This window comes from Lepidochelys olivacea (genome assembly GCF_965140295.1).
Source record: "Lepidochelys olivacea isolate rLepOli2 genome assembly, chromosome: 8".
Lineage (NCBI taxonomy): Eukaryota > Metazoa > Chordata > Testudines > Cheloniidae > Lepidochelys > Lepidochelys olivacea.
In genome coordinates, this window is record NC_140418.1 from 31,657,035 (window position 1) to 31,677,922 (window position 20,888).

Below are 20,888 nucleotides of genomic sequence, written 5' to 3' on the forward strand. Positions count from 1 at the left end.
AAATTCAAGACAGAATGGAAGTGAATAATTGATGGGATGGCATGCTGTATGTTCAGCCACAGAGACTGCATATTCCTAAACCCTCTTCAGCTCTGAAGAATGCAGTGTGTTCCTGAAAGTTTATGTCAAGTGCAATTTATATGTTGAAGCAACAGCATTCATCCAGAAGGACTGTAAAGTGCTTCACCAGCTAACATGCCTACTATGCACAAGCGATCACTTCCGAGCTGTAAATGGCCAAGTAAAAAGGAAGGGGATCTGGTGGTCTCCCCAGAACATTTTCAAAGAGGAAGGAAGGATGATCTTTAGAGGACTAGACTGGGACTCAGGAGAACTGGTCTTAGGTCCTGGCTTGGCCACTGCCTTATTAGGTGACCCTAGACAAGACACAAATGCCTGGTCTACATTTTCCCCAATCTGCCAATTTTGGTTAGAGGCATGGGTGCTGGTTTTCTTTCAAGCCCCAGTGTGAATGCGGTTACGCTGGTATAAAGATGTATTATACCCATAGAGTTTATTCTCCTTCCTGAACAGAATAAGCTATACCCATATAAGCACCTTTTATAGTGGTATAACAGTGTCCAAATTGGGGGTAGGATTAGTGCTTTTATATCGGTATAGTTAAAGAAGCAAAACTTTCTAGTGTAGACAAGACCTTGGTCTATTTTAGGGCAAACTTCCACTTAGCTGCATGTGTACTGCAATAGTTAAAGCAGTGCAACTTCTAATGCAGAGAGGCCCTTAAGGGTGAAATTCTTGTTCCATTGAAGTCAATGGGAATTTTACTAGTGGTTTAAATAGAGGCAGGATTTCACCCTTAATCTCAGTTTACTTCTGTTTCCCAATAATTCTTCCTTGTCTTGCCTATTTAGACTCCAGTTCTGCACGCTTATTCACACAGGTAGAGTCCTGTGGACTTCAGTGGGACTCTGCGTTGGCACAAGTATCTGCCCCACGTAGGAGCCTGCAGGATTGGAGGCCTAGATTGTAAACTCTTGGAGGCAAGGACTGTCTCTTACTGAGAATCTGTCCCACACTAGGATGGTGCTTCTAGGTGCTACCTACGGATAAACAGTGCTAATAATAATAATAAACAATTCTGAAATGGAAGATGCAGTTTCCTGCCTCTAAAATCATTTAAAATGGGAACAAAAAATGTTACACCAAGGAAAGGAAGACCATGCATGTTTTGGGATTCTAGGCTAAAATAACTTGCCAGCAGCAGATTATGTTCAGTAAAAATAACAGTGGATACTTCACAACACAGGCCCAAAGGTCAGTGTGCTGCTCCCATCAGAGACATCTATAAAAGCACTCAAATAGCTAGAGTCAGCAAGTAAAAAACAAAATGTCATTTACCTCAGGTGAGTTAATGCCTCCCCTTATGCAGGGGGAATCGCCGCATATCGCTTCTCCACAACCAGATCTCCAAAGCCTTTTTAATACTGTGTCATGAAGTCATGTCGAAGATCAGTCTTAGGATTTTGGAGGACCAGTTTCAAGAAAAGAGTTTGGGGCTCCTGACAAAGGATCAACATTATAAACATGGAGAAATCATATATTATCACAATGAGCTAGCAGCGGTGGAAAAATGCATCAAACACTCTTTACTAAGACAGGTTATTCCCTTTGTGCTCATCCACAGTGCTCATTCTGTCACAAAGCAGTACAGAATAGAGCTAGGCAAAATTTTGGACTGTGCCTTTTTTGCGGGGAAAAAAAAATGCAGAGTCGAGTCACCCAAACCATTTTGTGAAGTTGTGTAAATTTGGGCATTCTATCCAAGCTCGTGCTATAGCTCAGAGCATTCTCCTGAAGCTTTCGTGTATTGACAAAAATCAATATTTAATTCAGCATCTTGGAACATAATTGACTGTGAAAGCTCTTAGAATCATGGAATAGCGTTAGAAGGGTCCACAAAGGTCATCTAGTCTAATCCCCTGCCAAAATGCAGGATTTGCATCTCTTGCCATGAACTTTATCATACGCTATAATGTTACAGTTAACTGTGTGCAAGGTGGAATCAATAAATATCTCCCATGCAACCTGTCACACACACAACTTATTGTTTACATGATCAAATTAGGTTTAGCTGCAGCCAGGGTTATATAGAAGGGTGCAGTGCCCCGGAATGACCTGGCCCTGTCTCCTTCTCAGACCACACCACCCATTTTTAGGACTATTTCGATTAGCTCTAAGCTCCTCCCAACTTGTAGTGGAATGGGAGTAATAAGTGTCTTGAACCCATGAATATGTCCTCTCCACTTGCAAGGGACATGTTTCTCTGTTGCCCTTTACCCTCGATTGTCACTTACACCAGAGTGTACCACATCATTTTCACTCTGATTTAATGGTGTTTTACAGCCACTTGGCACTGGGGTAAGTAACTGTACAAGGTGCAGTGCAAAATAGAATCCATCCCACACACTTTAGACTAACTTCTTGCCACTAGGGGGAGTAGAATGCAGTCTTGGGTTATCCGAGCCAAAGCCCTTCCGTAATATCATAGGCTGAATCACACCAAGTAAAGTTCTTTTCAACAAAGTCTCATTTGAAGCAACCACAATAATAATCTATCTGAGAGCTCTCCATGTGTTTCTGATTGATTTGGACCATGCAAGCTTAACTTTGCCTATTGAGCATCAATTCACATTTACTTTTTAAAGCCCCAAACTTTCATATGTTGCAGTGCTGGAAAAGGGGTGATGTAGAAGGGAACAGCCTACGGAGACTGAAAATCCAAATGGGATGGCACAATGTCAGTACTTTCATTCGGTTTCTCTGTAGATTCTGTTAGGTTTGGGGATTTTTTTTCTTTTCAGAGTCGATGACCGCTCTCACATTTTACCCCCAACTGATTCTTCCAGCTGGTCAGAAAGTCTTGGCTCTTGGATTAGGAGTAACATGAAAAGAAATTGCCACAGTCCCTATCTAAATGGATTGTACAGCCAAAACTCTGACGTTTAGGCATTTTTCCAGACCATGTTTTACTGAGGAATAGCTGCAGTCCAGAAGATTGAACAACAGGGTAGAGGTTGGGAGACCCAATTCTATTCTTGTCTCAATGTGTGAACTTCAGCAAGTCTCTATGCCTTAGTTTTCCCACCAATAAAAAAGAACAGGGTGTATATACATGCAAAGTATTACTAGTGAGTCTGTGTGTTTAAATGGGTTGCTGAAAGTGTGATGCCCAAGTTTTAGTATATGAACTGTGAAGCAATGAGGTCAGGGAAACTACCGGACTTGGCATAGCTTTGTAGTGTACAAATGCAATGCCTTATGGCTATTGACTGGCTGTGGACATTAAGAGGTTTCAAGGCTGGTGTCTGCTAAAGGAAGGTGAAAGTCAGTGGTCAGCCTGTGACTCGTGGTTTGGGCAGAATTTCATTTTTGGATTTGGTATCTCACTGCCCAAAGCGACCCACGAGCCTGAATTTCTGGTTCTTAGATTTTGTGAAGTGAGGTTGTTCTTTCCAGTGATGGCTCATAGATTCCAGCTGAGAAGGCTGAGGTTGACCCAATTGGACAATCTTTTTACTCTCTCATTTTATGAAGACAAGAGGAGGAAGCAGTCAGAACAGTGATTTGGTTCCTGCTGCCTCCCTGTGTGGCTGGGAATGCAGCCTTGATACCCTGCTGAAGCAAACAATGGCCTCAGGGCCAGCTGTGGATACAAATTTAGAAAGCATAAAAAAGCTGGAACAGAAGATGGACTCAGATGCTCTTCATCTGAATCATCAGAAGGCCATTTTGGGAAAATGAATGTATCTGTTAGGCAGCTGTCTGACAAACTGCAGGGTTTTCAGCTAGAATTAGAAAGCACTAAAAGCCATGATGAAGCACATGTGAGGGACACTGGGAACCACCAACGGGAAAATTGGGGAAAATAATAAAAAAATAGTAAGCAAATACTACAAGTTCATGAGGATACCAAAGAACTGAGCCTACTGAAGCATGGCCAGCCATTTTTTTACATAAAGTAAATAAGAAAGTGGATTCTTCCTCCCCCCTCCCCACCCCCGCTCACTCAGCTTATATCTAAAGTTTTCTGAATCCCTCTGAAATATTGCACTAATCTAATTAGTGCAAAATAGGGTGTAGCTCCCCCCATCCCAAGCAGTTGCTAGTCTAGCAGGTGCTGGAATTTACAATTAAACCATGGCACTGGTAGGTACTTTCACTCACTGCCTGTTGACAATCTAGGTCATTTCATTGCCTTTTTGATAAATCTCAACAGCTGTAATTCATTTTAAAAATAGAAATTTCAAAAATTGGATGAAAACAAAAACACAGCACCCAGTGCTTCCTCTGTTAATCACTGACTTTTACTCAGAAAACAGCCAGTGGCAGTGATTACTATGACAATACACAGAGGAACGTATATGGATTGAGTCCTATAATTTACCAAGGGAGGAGATGGATTTTCTGTTACTCAAAATTTCAAATCAAAATGGGATATCTTTACAAATTATGCTCCATCAAGTCCACAAATTATTGGACTGGATGGAGAAATCAGTGGGTGAAATTCTGTGGTCTGAGTTATATAGATGATTGTGGGGGTCCCTTTTGGCCTTAAAAATCTATGCAAGTCTTTCCAGTGACATCAATACAACTCCTCATGTGAGTAAGGGCCATAGCATTGGATCCCTGACAGGAATGTTTTACTTCTCTTTGCCCATGTGTCTGCCACCTGCATTCTTCTTCAAGGATGTTCAGAGGAGCATAGGAGTGGTTCATCTGAGCCAGAATCCTGTCTCCAATAGAGGCTAGTACTGCAGATGTGTCTGAAGAATGTGCAAGCTGCCTGCAGTAGGCATCTCTGGGATAACCTTCCCAACAGGGAAAGATTTAATCTGCCCTCTTTAGCTAGAAGTTGGCCTAGGCCTTCTGGTTTCTATCACTCTTGAGGTCCATTGCTATTTCCTTTCCAGGTAAATGCCAGTAAAACAGTCATATGTGCTATAGATAAGGAAAGACTTTATCCACGGAGCCTTTTTAAATGAAAAAAGAAAGCTTTCAAAATTTCAGTTGCATCTGTTGAGCTTCCCCTACATGATGAAGGAATTCAGCATGGTGGTCGTGGTCAGGTGGATCCAGATGGGATATTGCTATATGCTGTCATTTGTTTTGCAGGTCCTCCATACTTCCCAAGATGCAACTGGAGGAAGGAGATGTTGGAAAGAAAAAATGGCTTCTAGTGACTTATGGAGGAGTGCAAGGCGCTTTTAAGTTAAGGCACAGGCATGTGAATAAATTATAACATATTTAGAATAAGGGAGGTTACATATAGTGGTGTGATTCACATGTTCGCGCTAGCTCGATGAGAGGTAGCATGATTATAGATAACAGTGTGTCATAGAGTGTGGGAGAGTCCGGGGGAATCCGGGACCTGCACCCTTCTTCCTGGGATTCACCGTGACTCTCAGCCAGCCAGTAAAACAGAAAGTTTATTGGACAATAGGAGCACAGTCTAAAACAGAGCTTGTGGGTACAGCGAGGACCCCTCAGTCAAATCCTTCTCGGGGACCGGGAGCTTAGACTCCAGCCTTGGGGTTCCCTGCGTTCCACCAGCCAGCACCAAACTGAAACCAACCCCCCCCCCCCCCCCCCCGCAGACTCTCCCCTGCAGCCTTTGTCCAGTTTCCCCGGCAGAGGTATTGCCTCCCCCTCCTCCTCCTGGCTCAGGTTACAGGCTCTCAGGTATTCCATCCCCAGTGAAACTCCCCTGCCACATTCCCAGGTCAACACTCCCCCCTCCCTGCTGCGTCACACACTGTAACCATGATAGCATGGGTGGGGGTCCCAGAGGCATGGCTGATTTGCACTGAGTACATATTGCAGCTGCCCTGCTACTTATACTCACATTAGCTTGATGAGACCTAGTGCAAGTTTGTGTCCATGAGAAGGAGAATCACACCCCAAAGTCAATGTTTTTGTCCCTTGGAACCATTATTTAAGTCTCTAAAGTGAAATTGCAGCAAAATTCAGATCTCAGCTGCAGATCTCAGTGAGGCACGATTACTGATGGGGTTTGAGACTATGGGGGCACCATGCAATACAAGTGATCAGTTGAACAAATTGCAAAAGGCAAAACTTGTCTAGCTGGGAGGACACCTCAGTAGAGACAAAACAGACAACCTGTGTCACTTTTTAATTGTATAGGTCGGTTGCAGTGGCTACGGATAGCACCTCAAGACACAAGAGGATGTGTTTATTACTCCTTTAATAGCTGCCTGGGATGTGTTGTGAAGTAACTTGGACCATCACATCATTGCAGACATAGCCATAGGGACCTGAGGAGAAGGCTTCCTTGGTCGTGAGGCAGTGTGGTCTAATGGTCCTGGAGTGGGATTTAGGAGGCCTGGATTTCCCTTCTTGCTATGTGACCTTGGGCAAGTTGATTTGGCCCAGATCCTCAAAGGTATCTAGGTGCCTAACACTCATTGGTTTCAATAGGAATTAGGAGCCTAAATGGCTAATGATCTGAGCCTTCATTCTCAGTGCCTCCTGCTTCTCTCCTACAATGGGGCTTTCTTATCATGCATTGCGTATAACACCTAGTGTGATGGGGCCTGATCTCATTTGGAACCTTCAGTGAACAATGCATAATAAGAGTCTTTAGTAGTGATGGGTGAATAGCTGAGAATGATCAAATAATATTTTCTGTCAGTTAGGAGATGTAAATAATGTCCATTGATGTTCCTTTTGTTTTCCAAATCCACTTCTGGGGACTCTAAAAGAGTGAGTGACACCTGCTTGGAGGGTAAGTGCTCCCTGTTTCTCATGTCAAACCTTTCACAAACTTAAGGAGAGTTTAAATACAAAGGAAGCTGTTAACAGTATTGTAATTTTGGGCTCAGAGTCTCTTTCCCTGTCTGGTTACATTCACTCTGATCTGCGTAATTCATGACAATGCTGATGAGCCTGCATGACCCACTCCATTCATACTGCATTTCAAACAGGCTTTATTTAGTCAGCCTAGAAACAAAGCAAACAAGCAAAAAATCCTTCAATTTTCTGACCTCAAACAGGGTTCCCTCAGCATACCGCCCCAACTGAGGTGTTTCTAAAACCAAACACTATCTTGGTTTGGGTTCATTTGTGTATTATATGCTAATTTTTGATTGGTGAGCAGAATTGAGCATGTTCTCACACTATGCTAATCTCATCATTCCGATGGGGATGCAGGTCGATGCATCTTTGAATTATACTGCTGCAGGAGTACCACTGAAAAGGGTAGTGTGTGGGTCTCACTCTTTGGGGACACACTGTATTTGCAGGTTTCAGAATGGTAGCCGTGTTAGTCTGTATCAGCAAAAAGAACGAGGAGTACTTGTAGCACCTTAGATACTAACAAATGTATTTGAGCATAAACTTTTGTGGGCTAAAACCCACTTCATCGGATGCATGCAGTGGAAAATACAGTAGGAAGAAATATATATACACAGAGAACATGAAAAAATGGGTGTTGCCATACCCACTATAAGGAGAATGATCAGTTAAGGTGAGCTATTATCGCAGGAGAACTAAAAAAAACCTTTTGTAATGATAATCAGGATGGCCCATTTCCAACAGTTGACAAGGTGTGACTAACAGTAGGGGGGAAAAATAAGCATGGGGAAATAGTTTTACTTTGTGTAATGACACATCCACTCCCAGTCTTTATTCAAGCCTAATTTAATGGTGTCCAATTTGCAAATTAATTCCAATTCAGCAGTTTTTTGTTGGAGTCTGTTTTTGAAGTTTTTGTGACTTTTAGGTCTGTAATCAAGTGAGATTGAAGAGTTCTCCGACTGGTATTTGCATTAACATTAGGGCAGTGTGCAACAATCTTCCTTACTATTGCTGAGTGAGTTCACTCTGAGAGAAAGCTAGTGAAGCTCCCTCCTAAGAGAAATAGAGCCTCATTTTTCTGTCAAGAACCTCTCTGTTTCTTTCTCTGAGCATATTTATTGGCAGATCTGGGAATCCATCTGAGGTGAGATTTCCTTGCTCTGAAATCACATTGGTGTTCTTGAAAATCTCACCTTGCCCAAGGGGTGAGCCCAGAGTGTATTTAAAGTGTATGCAGGAAATTTAAATTATTACAAAACAAGATGTAAATGCACATTTATTAGAAGAAAAAAATGCATAATGCTCTGGCCCAGTGCACACACCACATTGCTGCAGCGTTTAGAAGGGGACCATCAGCTTCAGTAACCTGGAAATAGGGCATCTGTTTTTCAAAATGTATTACATTAATTTTCTAGGGTTAATTTTAAGCAATTTAATGAAGTTTTATGTAGAATTCCAAAAAATCAGGGGAGTTTTGAGGCTTTCTCTTTGTGTATACTGTAATGAGTATCACACGTTATACACATTACTCAGTAAATACGGTAATGAGACATTTCTTTGTAAATGTTCCCTAGTGCACTTTCATGTGGTATTGCTTCAAAGAGTACTACAGTAAAGTGAACTAGGGAACCTCCAGTGAGCAGCAGCAGGTTCTACATAGACCTATTAATGCATAATACCTTAGTGCGCGTTGGAAATCACACCCCTATAGGCAGCATTACTGCTCCATGGAGGTAAGCCTCTTGATACAAGTAACCATTTATAGTGTTTTTTCTGGTGTTTATTGGACAAACACTATTTTTTTTTTCCTTACTGGGGGTGGTTTTCAGTTAAAACAGAAACTCAGAAGCCCTACCTGGAAATTACTAGCAAGCAATTTCCCAACACCTAATTCCCAGGAGCTGTGATTAAACTGCCCACCATTAATAGTGAGGATGGTCAAATAAACCATGAAACAAACTTCACACTAAAAAATTACATTACTTCTGAGGCTTTGATCATATACAATGAAGGATCTCATTAACCAGCGCTTTTACTACAAAGGGAGCAGGTCCAGCAGATAAAGCACATGATTGAGAGATTCAATGACATGCCTTTTACTTCCATCTCTATCATTCACTAGGTGCTGGAACAGGTGAATTTACTTCCTTGGGCCACAGTTTCCTCATCTATAGAATGGGAGCAAAAATACTTACCTTGGCAGGGCATTGCTTGAGGTCTAACATGTTAATGTTTGTGAAGGATGTACTTTGAGATACTTTATATAATTGGTGTATTTCCAGTGATTTCAGCAGAGAGATGTGTTGATTTACACCAGAAGAGGAACTGGCTCAAATTTTCAAAAACAATAAATAATTTTGGGAGCCCAACTTTGAAGAACCTGAAATGGGCCTGATTTTCAGAAAGTACTGAACACCCAGGGACAGATCATCAAAAATACTGTGGCATCCAGCTTTTACAATTGGAGTTAGGTGCCTAAATACCTTTGAGGATCTGGGTACCATCCTCTGATACCTAAGGTGTCTCTAGTTGCCCACCAAATTCAAAAGCTGCTTTTGAAAATGCAGGTTACAATGCATAATGGATATATCATCACCCAGTCATGCTGAGTCAGATGGTCAGATAGCGGTGAGCTCTGGGGGTTTCTGAGATGCACCTATAGTAGCTTGCTTGACAGAGACTGAAAGGCTGCATCAGAGATGCATACCACAGTGCAATTGATTTGTCTCTTTGGTTTGGGGAAACAATATTGTTCTGAGGTTGGGCCTACACACAGTTTGTGCACTGATGCAAAATGGTAGGCAAGCCCCGAGACACAATATATCTGTACAGAACTGCCAGTCAAGATTCAAGCTCATTGAAAAGACTTCTCAAAATGAACCAATTTTTCATTTTTAAAAATTCTCTGTGGAAATCAAAATTGCCTAGGAGTTTCAGTATTTAGCTTGTGACTGCTCAAAAAAGAATTAATGATGGGGGGGGGAATTAATCAAGAAAGATGACTCATGCTGCCATATCCTGTTTTACTGCACTTCTGCAAGTCCTCTTGTCTTGACCAGAATTTATTTTCAGAACTAGAAGTACAAGTTATTGGAGCCCATTCAGATGAGTAAGTGGATAGCTCTCTCATTGCTTTCAATGGAGCTTGATCTTTGTCTCGTAAATTAACATGCTGCCACCTCATAAATGGATGAAATGCAAAATAGAATGTGAAGATTAGTGAATATCAGCCAGAGGTGAGGAACATTCACTTAATCATAGTACAGGAGGTTCACTTAATCATAGTGCACAGGACTAATATGAAAGTAGCTCACCATAGACTAGTCATGTGCCAAATCATAATCCTGTTTTATTAGAGTAAATGGGTCTAGGGATGCAAAAAAACTGTAAAACAGTTACATGTTATTAACATGGATCCCCCAAATCAATTTCATTTAGATAAAAAGAGATGGAGAGAAAATATTCAACCAAGTCTATTGATAATTAGGGCAGTTTAAAAAAGAAAATACGTTGTATAATCAAGGCATAGATCAGGCTCTCTAGACAGCCACATTATTGGATAATGTACAGAGCTACTGAAACACAACTGACATATTATCCATTCTCTTTTTCCTGCCTCACCCACGGGCAGCTAAAGCTACCAAGCATACATCACTGTTACTAGTTGTAAGTAAAATATATATGTGTAGATGCAGATCTATCTATAAAAATAGGCAAATATAGGAGAGAGGGGATGGTCCTGGAGAGAAGTGTGTGCTTGGAGAAAAGCTGTACTACTCTTCTTTTAAGGACCTAGGATCTTCTGGAGAGGGCAGGGCAAGACTTCCCTCTCCCCCAGCTAAGCAGGAACAGCTGTGGGAACAGGGGCTATGTCAATTCTGCCTCTTCCCTCAGACCATGGACCAGACACCAGTAGGGGAAGTTGTTGCCTGCTGAGCTCTCCCAGCTGAGGGAGAAAAGGACTAAAGTAAAAATGGGCCAGCTGGGGAGAAGGTTGGAGGCCACAGCTGGCCTGAGTTAATGAGCACAACAAGAAGAAAAAGCCTGACAGGAAATCCTCTGAGCCTCAGGAAGGAGAGCTGGGAAGCCCCCTTCATCTAAAGGGGAGCTCTTTTGTGGGAGAAACTGCTTAAACAAAACAAATTAGACCCCGGCGGGGGGGAATTGTTTAAAGACATTGGTGGCAAGTGGCTTATTTCTGAATCCCAGAAGTGGGAGCTGAGTGAGTGGGCCTGCAGGGCCACATTGTGCTACAAGAGGGTGGTGCTCTGTCTCAATATGTTATACACACACAAGACATGTTAAAACATTGTTAATGTTACACAGTCAAGCCCACAAAAGTTAGGGAATGCCAGAATTCAGGTTACCTGTGCAACATTAATTCACCCATTATGATACAGTCTTTAATTACATGATCACATACAATTTTTTCCACAGACCCCTGCCTCATTCGCTGCATAGGATGGATGGTGCTCACTGAATGATCAGCTATTCAATATTTCTCTTCTCATTGTTTAATGTGTGGCCCCAGGCCTTATCTACTGCACACTATTCAAACTCTTTTATGAAGACAGAATTAATAATTTCCTCATGGGCTTCTCTCTGGTGCTCATCACTATGACATTTGAGTGTTTCACAAAAATTAATAAAAAGAAAAGGAGGACTTGTGGCACCTTAGAGACTAACCAATTTATTAGAGCATAAGCTTTCGTGAGCTACAGCTCACTTCCTCAGATGCTCTAATAAATTGGTTAGTCTCTAAGGTGCCACAAGTCCTCCTTTTCTTTTTGCGAATACAGACTAACACGGCTGCTACTCTGAAACAAAAATTAATGAACCTATCTTCACAAAACTCCTGTGAGGAAAGGGGGTGTAATTATTCCAATTTTACAAATGGGCATCTGAGTCACAGAAATTAAGGTAAAAAGTCATAGAATCATATGAGTGGAAGGGACCTCAACGTAGTTCAGGCCCCTGCACTCACAACAGGACTAAGTATTATCTAGACCATCCCTGACAGGTGTTTGTCTAACCTGCTCTTAAAAATCTCCAATGATGGAGATTCCATAACCTCCCTAGGCAATTTATTCCAGTGCTTAACCACTGTGACAGGAAGTTTTTCCCAATGTCCAACCTAAACCTTCCTTGCTGCATTTAAGCCCGTTGCTTCTTGTCCTATCCTCAGAGGTTAAGAAGAACAACTTTTCTTCCTCCTTCTTATAACAACCTTTTATGTACTTGAAAACTGTTATCATGTGCCCTCTCAGTCTTCTCTTTTCCAGACAAAACAAACCCAATTTTTTCAATCTTCCCTCATAGGTCATGTCTTCTAAACCTTTAATCATTTTTATTGCTCTTCTCTGGACTTTCTCCAGTTTGTCCACATCTTTTCTGAAATGTGGTGCCCAGAACTGGACACAATATTCCAGCTGAGGCCTAATCAGCACAGAGTAGAGTGGAAGAATTATTTCTCGTGTCTTGCTTACAACATTCCTGCTAATACATCCCAGAATGATGTTTGCTTTTTTGGCAACTGCTGACTCATATTTAGCTTGTGGTCGACCCCCAGATCCCTTTCCGCAGTACTCCTTCCTAGGCAGTCATTTCCCATGTGTCTACTAATTTTGGATGGACAATTTCAGATGCGTAGGCCCTGATTTTTCAGAGTTCTTCGCCTTTGGATTAGACCAGTTTGCCTCAAATAGAAGATGTTTTTCTGGGGAAGATTCCCCCATTTCCCGCTGACTCTTATGCAAGGTCAAGATCATCACCCGCAACTCTCCATTGCCAATTTTCAGACTGTTTTTCACCAACAAAGTATCAACATTTTCAGTATGTGCAGCTTAATATATGTTTACCCACTAGTGTCTCTGTCCTTGGTTGTGGAGAGGAGAAGAGTGTTCTAGGTGGAATGAGAGAACAAATGAATAGATTCCTTAGTTCCGCTCTCTCCTCTCTGCAGCACACCCACCGCCTCAGACAAGGGCTTATCATGGGCTAAGGGGGAATATTACTGTGTGAACATGTTAAAATATCAGCAGTACCATAGTGGTGCAAGTGTGTTAGTTGGATTTGAATTTAATGTGCAGATTGCTGAGTTGCCGTCTAGTGGATATATTTGCTTCCCTCCTGACTCTGCGCTGCTCTACTTATCCTGCTACTTTTAATCTTCTGCTGACACGTGTATGTGTTTAGGACAGACATAATGGCAGTGAGGCCATACCACCAAGGCATTGCCCAGCCTCTCACAGCCAAGAGCTGTGAAGCTGAGACTGGTGTTTGTTTGTATTTATGGTCTCATTCTCCACGACAGGAGCTGAGCTATGAAATATTTAGGCATGCAGGGTACTAACCTCTGGTTTTGGACCTCAAGTAGGTTCAGTTCCATCCTGAGGACACAAGTCAGGAAGAGTCTGATGTTCTCATTTTAATCTGAATTACAAAATTGCCCGTATAGTTTGGCAAGACTTGCAAGTTTTTCTCAAGAGAAGCCCAGGACTGGAAGTGTGTCTGAACTTTGACCAAGCTGTGTGTGGGAAACTTGCATGGCAAGTACCTCCAAGTGCTATGTTTGCCTCCATTCTGCTCCATGTGGGGACACACCTTGGTGGGAAGTCAACGGGGCTCTGAACAGGCATAGGTCTACCTGGGTGGAGTGACGTCCAATGTTGGGATGTGGTCAGTCATACAGAGATTTACTGCATTTGGATGTGTGTTTTAGATCTGGAGGCTTTGCTCACAAACCCTGGCTTCTCCTGATTTATCATCTCGGGGTTAAAATTCCATTTTTGGCCATTAATATAAATATTTCTCCATGTGCTCTGTGTTCTGTACAAATAACTGCAATCATACATGACGTACATGACAGGTAGGTTATTAAATAAAAAGACCATCCAATGACTACATAAAGCTTGGAGAAAAGACTGATAAATAGCAATCCACACATGCCTCTTAGCTGAGGAGCATCGTCTGAGACCAAAGAGAACTGTTGTGCTGTCAAAAACAAATGCAAAGAAGGCTTCCCTTAATGTTCATATGACTCCGGGTGATAATGCTGAATAGAATGATAGATAGCTTGATTGAAAATGCAGCATGTCCATTATTTATCTACCTATCTAGGCTGCTTATACCGTCCTCAGGACAGTATGCAGCACTGCCCTCTCCCCCGGTCCCTAGCAGCATGGCTGCAATGGAGCTGCATTAGTAGTGCTTCCCCTGCTGCAGGGACTGTCCTTAAAGGGGGCGGGAATTCCTTCACATACAAAGGGGGCTGGAGAAAAGCATGCAAGTTCACAGCCTGGTTCACCCATCCCTAACCCTGACCTTACTCAATAAGGAATCTGCTCTGTGGTTTAAATTGCAGGGATCAAATTCTGTACTGATATAAGCATGCTCAGCTACTCTAGAAATAAACAGAAATTGTAGCTGCTTAGGCCAAGGTTGAATTGAGCCTGTATTCCGTGAGTCTTTTATATACCCACAGAGCCCTTCTTTTCCTCCTGCAACCTCACCATGATCCTTATGAGCAGTTTGGGAATGTACAGTTTTCTACACATTACAATTGTTTTATGTTTCCTTGTAATTAACGTTTATCTAGGGCTCTGAGATTTTACATGCAGAAAACTAAACTAAGCATGTTTGTGTGTTAAATAGTTATATCCAGGAATGCTGTGTCACTGTACTACATTCTGTTACTAAGCATGTGGAAAATCAATGTAAAGGAAGTTAAAGGATTTATTCTCAGTATTCCCTTGGAGGTTATTACATCAAAGCCATCAGGGAAAAATACCCTCTTTTACACTGTAAACTTGCATTTAAATGTCCTTTCATCTCATACTGACCTCCTTAAGCCTCTGATTAAATAAGGAAATGTACAGTGTCCATATTTGGCTTATCAGCAATGGAGTGCTGTAAAAAGTCCAGGAGGAAGATAAGACCTTCATTTCCTGGAGATATTAACAGCTGTTCTTTGGAAGACTCTGATCCTCCATATTTGAATGGAGCACTGTACACAAGCAGCATGAGTCACCTGGAGCTGATGAAGTGCCTGGATCTGTACTGTACCATTTCTACTGTGGTGCTTCACCAGTAAAACCAGTGGAATAGCTGAGTGGGGAATTCAAGGCCCTACTCCCGCCTGCACCATACCTATCCTTTCTCAGTCACTACAATGACATTCATTCCTGCCTCCAATTGGCCACAGCTACCAGCCTTCATCGTCCACTTGATACATTTTCAAACAAGTAGCCTTTCTTCTTGCTCCCATGCTGCTCCTAGCACCTATAAGGAACTCCCTGTAAACATCTGAAAATCTACCTGAAGTCATCAGCCTCCTTCAAAATCTCCTTTGTTGTGATGCCTACAAAACCACTGGACAACAGGTAGGCAGGGCTGTTGAGAACAGTGCTTACTATGTTGACTAATACCATCAGATACCAATACGTCAGATTGTTTCCTTGTGCTCCCCTGTCTGTCTCTGTATCCGCTATTGCCTCTTGCTTTATGCTTAGATTGTAAGTGCTTTGGGGCAGGTTCTTTTTGTTCTGAGTTTGTACAGCATCTAGGGTCCTGATCTGTGACTAGGGTTCTTAGGTGTGGCAGCAATATAAATCCTACTAATTCCCTTTGCAATGGGGAATGCTTAGTGGGAACAGAGCTGGTTTAGCAGCTCTGCACCCCTTGCCTCTCAGCCCCATATGGAGGGAGTGTGCCTGGGACAAAAGGGAGCCTGACTAGAGGAGCATTTTTATGCTCTGGATATTGCTCCAGGCCATTGGCAATGGGGCATATGTTTAGAGGACATCTAGGCTGCTCTGCCTTGTGCTGGAGGCCTGTTTAGTCCCCAGCTGGCCCCCGAATTCTGGAGCTGCAAAGATGAAATAAAGCCACCCCTCTCTCCCGATCCTGGGTCCTGAGACAAGGGTAGCTCTTGCATCTACAGGAGCTCACTGGTCATTGGGGATCCAGTGTGAGTGTGCAATTGATTCCTTAGGATCCACTTTCCCTGCACAGTGTGGAGCATCAGATGCTCCATGCAGACATCTCTGAGATGATACATTTTGCCCTCTAAGGAATTGGGGCATCCCAGTGTCTGGCTTGGGGCATGCTGCAGGTTTCTTCCTGTTCAGGTTTAGCGGGAAATTTCAATGCCCTGTTCCCCCAACATCATCTCACAGCCATGCACTCCAGTTCTGGGTATGCTCCATTATCCCATCCCCTGCCTCTCAGCTGGCATGGCTTTGGAAATAGCAGTGGGATGGGGGAGCAAGTTGCACAAGAGTGTTTTGCCTGGTAGCTATAGTGGAACCCCAAATGAATAGCTTTCTAAGCAGACCCAGATTTGCTTAGCCCAGCCCTGAAGTTAACACTGGATGCACTATGACACACTTTAATTTGTGTTAAAAGTACATTGACATGTTGGATGCACCATCAAGATATCACACTAGTCTTCTCTTGATGTAAGTGAAGGAATGGTCTTTCACAGCCACTGGCTTTGGCTAGGATGCTAGCTCTGGTATCGTAATACAGCACCTTCTTTTCAAAAATAAGCCTGAGAAATTGTATCACAATCTACATAAATGCAATTAAACATGCAACACATCTGCGATACAGAAATAGGCTAATTAATGACCTGCTGATTCCTTGATTTCCCTGTTGTGGTTTTATTGCTTTATTACAGCTTTTCCCTTTTATTGTTTTTATTTTGAAAAATTACAGGTTTGCTCTTCAGCCCTTCAAGCAGATTGCTGCTATGGAGCAATCCTTGGGTTATGGCAGGGAACGGGAGCCAGGATTAGTTGGCTTGTAATCCCGACTGCACTAAAGACTCACTATGCCTCCTTCAAATAATCCCTAAGGCCTACACTTTGAAAGGCTTCCACTATTTTTTTTCTGCCTCGGTTTGTGGGTGGGGTAGAGGATGTTCTAGAAGATCGGGGTCTAGCCTGGAGTTTGGGATACTGATGTTTTAATCTTGCTTTGCATGGACTTTCTGTGTGAATTTGGGCAAGCTATTTAATCTCTGTGCCTCAGCTTCCCATCTGTAAAATGCAGATAATAGCACTTCCTTACCACACAGCAGTGTCATGAGGATAAATAAGTAATAGAGTGTGTGATAATGGGGGCTATACAAGTATTCTAGAGAGCTAGAGAGAACCTGATTTTTGTGGTTCTGAGCTGCCGCAGCTGCCACTAGAGTTGATATGTGCAGGTGTGTTAGATACCAGGAGAGGGCAAAAGGAGACCTTTACCTCACCCCAATGCACCCAAAGAGTGAAGTCTGGCTTGCACTGCCAGCAGAGTTTATCAGCCCAGGGGATATATCTGGGTAGTCTGAAGATGTTCTGTGTATTGGACAGCACTGGGCTGCTACTCAGCACATTGCCTCCTTCCAGTGCCTCTCTGCAATCAAAGAGCAATTTGCCTTTTGTGTACCTCAGGCCAGACTGCACCAGGGTTAGGGTTAGGGCTAGGGTTAGGCTCACACCAGGAATAATCCCACTGAAGTCAATGGAGCCATGTGTGGAATCAGGTACAAGTCAATGTGACTAAGAGTAGCTCAGTGGGGGTTTGGTAGGATTCGCTCCGGCACAGCTGAAACACCATAGGTGCTTCTCTTACTGAAGTACTACAGGGGCTCATATGTCCCTAAGCTGCCCATCACTGAAATGCAGCTGCTTCTGACATGGAATGCATTACTCACTAAACAGAACAGCATTCCAGGACCAGAAGTGAAGGGATGCAGTTGATCCTACAGATGAATTTTAAATAGACAGAATTTTCCAAGTCAGAATATGAAGGGGAGCGACATGGGACTGAACAGCCCTACACAGGGGGATAGAATAATGATGGCATTGTGACTATTTATGGTGTTATTAAACAGTAGTATGCTTGGTTGTAAGTGTTTGCAAGACTGGGCACTTAAGCAATTGCAAGATTGTTGAGTCCATTGGGATCTCTGAAATAAAGACACCATATAAATGTCAGTATCAGTATTCCCTTGAGGGAAAGTCCAGTCCATCTGCTAGACACTTCAGTTTAAATATATATTTTTAATATAGGTACTTATATTGAAGGGAGAGAGTTTTATGTGAGAGAGAAATTACTTTGCTGGCTTCATCTGTGTTGTGTAAAGGAGGAAAGAGTGGGTGCTTTGCTGACATATTGTGTGAAATTTGTCTGAAATGTTGAATGTGAATTCCTACATAGTCATAGATGTGGATTTGTTTATTATTTGCAACATCAGAGGCAATGAGCTTTAAAGAACATTCAAATGCAACTGAAATGTGTGACATTGATAGGAAAGACCATCATTGTTGGGGAAAGCAATCAGCACCTGGGAAATAGAAATAGAAAAGAGAATGGACACTTTGAGCAATAATGGAAGAGCAAGTGTTCTACATAACATGAACTCCACTATCTGAAGAAGAGACACTTTATTATTATTTTATTATCACTTATCAGATTTCCATTTTGAATGCACCTTCATTGTTTTGTATTTCCTTGAAACCTAGTTAGTGCTGGTAAAAGGAGCAAGCCTGACAGTGCTCAAAAAGTCTTATCAAACAAGTGCAGCACAAACACAATCCTCCTGTCCATATATTCTCCTCCTCCAGGAGCACCACTTCGAGAAAAGCTCAGCTTGTATTTCTACACAGAGCTTGGCCTCTCCACTGACACTGCTAGCTCAGGCCTTGAACCAGCAAGGTACTCTGTGCAGTTGTGTCCAGATCCACAAAAGGACTTAGGCACATACCTCCAAAATGTAGGTGCCACTGAGATCCTCACAACCCTCACTCAACTGCCACTTAATTCTGGAGTTGCCTAAATCTCTTGCCACCTAAATTTCCACTATAAAAGTCACATGGTTACTTAAGTTTCTGCTGCTAGGCATGCATATGACACCTAAGACTAGGCACCTGGGAGTCTAGCTTATCCATAAACCCCAGTAGGATCCTCAAACGAGGTGAAGATAGATGTTCCCCTACGTATCTCACCTGCAGGGCATGAGCTGCTAGACAGACTCAAAGGATGTTTGGCTTGGCTCCACACAAATTTAGGGGAGGAGCTTTTCCTTTAGCTCCAGTGGTTAAGGAACTCACCCAAGTTGGAGAAGACCCTGGTTCAATTCCCCACTCTGCTTGACAAGGAGATGGGATTTGAACAAGGTTTTTCTACTCCTCTCTGTCTCTACTGGGTTATAGAGTCATTCGCTCTTTCTCTATGGCCCAATGCATATTTAATTATATATACAAAGTAGAATGGCTTTAACAGGAGAGATTGAGAGAGACCCACATCAGACTATCACAGGGGTCAGCAGTGAGGATCTACTGAAGGAGATAAGGGATTATGATGCAGGGATTACTTGGTGGGCTTGTGCTAATATAGTAACAGCAGTTTGTAAGACCCTACCTGCTCTGTTGTCTTTCTAATTAGGGTGTTTAAAATAGTGATTATTAAAAAAAAAATTCTAAGGATTTAAAAAAAAAACCCCACCTCTAATGCAGACCACTGAATAGCCATCAAATGGTAATAATTTGTAGTCCCTAGTAGTCAGGCCTGTCTTTGAGCTAATGACCTAGAACTAAAAGTTTCTGCTCTCCACTGTGAAACTGTGGACTTATCCTCAAACCTAACAGTGAAATATTTACTTCCTATGTCCTTAAAGATATTGCTTCCTTCTGGTGGGGTAAACCAGCCAGGCACATAGCCAGGCAACGAAGGGTTCAGTGCAATGGATAGAGAGGAGAGACTGAGCTGCCAATCCCGGAGAGGGAGGACCCTTCATTATTAAGAAGCAGGGACAAAGGAACAAGTCAGAGGGAGGCTAGAATTTCAAGTGATGGCAGCACAGAATCTTGCTCTTTCCTGAAGCAGAGATGAACAAGTTGGTCATGTCCTGAATTCTGTCTGAAAGGGAATTTCTGCTACGTTGCAAAGCCATTTAATGTTTCCTGACTAAGAGGGATTATCTTTATTCCCTGTAGTGAGGAGCCATCTTTACGTTTATTTCCTGGTGAGAATGTAGGAGTATGTTGTTTAATATTCACAGGTAGATTCCCTGAAAGAAAGGGATAATTTCATTATCCCAAGTGGACGAAGCTGGGTGGGAGCAGGTGGCTAAGGCAACGCTCTGTATAACACCCACCCACCCCTGGAGATAAGAAGACACTCTTGGTTTTTTAAGCCAGCAGGAGGGCTTAAGCATTAAATAAAGCACAATGATGCCTGAGACTACTTAAGTGCCCTGGTGGGTTCTGAGCGACTGAACTTTGCAACCGCTGGACACAAAGCTGGTTTATCCCTAAGTATTTCAGGCACATCAGAAATAATTGGTTGACTCAAGGGAAGCAACCAAAGGAAGTGGCTGTTGCTGGTGAATACACCTGTCATTCAGATAAGTGGGAGGCTTGCTAAGAGGGGGTGTAGTGATATGCTGGAGATCATGCATAACTCTAAAATGCCAACATCCTATGCAGAGGTCTAGCAGGGAGCAACTTAATCTCTAGGAAGCTGACTGGCACACCGTTGCATTTTGAATAGTTGGCAAGTTGAGTAACTTTAGGTAGGCAGGTTTCAGAGTAACAGCTGTGTTAGTCTGTATTCACAAAAAGAAAAGGAGTACTTGTGGCACCTTAGAGACTAACCTATTTATTTGAGCATAAGCTTTCGTGAGCATCCGATGAAGTGAGCTGTAGCTCACGAAAGCTTATGCTCAAATAAATTGGTTAGTCTCTAAGGTGCCACAAGTACTCCTTTTCTTTTTAGGTAGGCAGAAGAAAATCTGCTTGGAGACTTTTTCTGGGTGCACTGTTGCTTAATTATTTATAGCAGGTTCAATAAGGAAATCTCCACTACCCTGAAACTCATGCACAGCAGAGTCCAAACCTCTCTGCTTTGGTGTATGGGGAGGTTATCTGAAAGGAACTGTACCCGGCTCTGACAAAACTAAAGTCAATAAACTTGAATGAGATTAGCACAAGAAAGAGAGATCAAGCAAAAAGAGTTGCACTTTAAATAGCAGCCTTTTTGTGCAGCAGTCAGTACCCTTATGA

The 20,888-nt window shown here is 42.6% G+C and overlaps 1 protein-coding gene across 1 annotated transcript in view; it reads right to left on the minus strand.

Moving 5' to 3' along the window:
* Nucleotides 1-1,424: 1,424 nt before the first annotated feature.
* The window catches only part of KCNMB1 (potassium calcium-activated channel subfamily M regulatory beta subunit 1), a gene marked incomplete at its 3' end in the record, with an annotated part of 96,511 nt that continues 77,047 nt past the window's right edge, over nt 1,425-20,888 (minus strand). The window contains exon 6 of the mRNA XM_084636963.1: nt 1,425-1,520. Within this exon, the coding sequence (XP_084493089.1) occupies nt 1,440-1,520 (81 nt within the window). The remainder of the gene's footprint in view (nt 1,521-20,888) is intronic.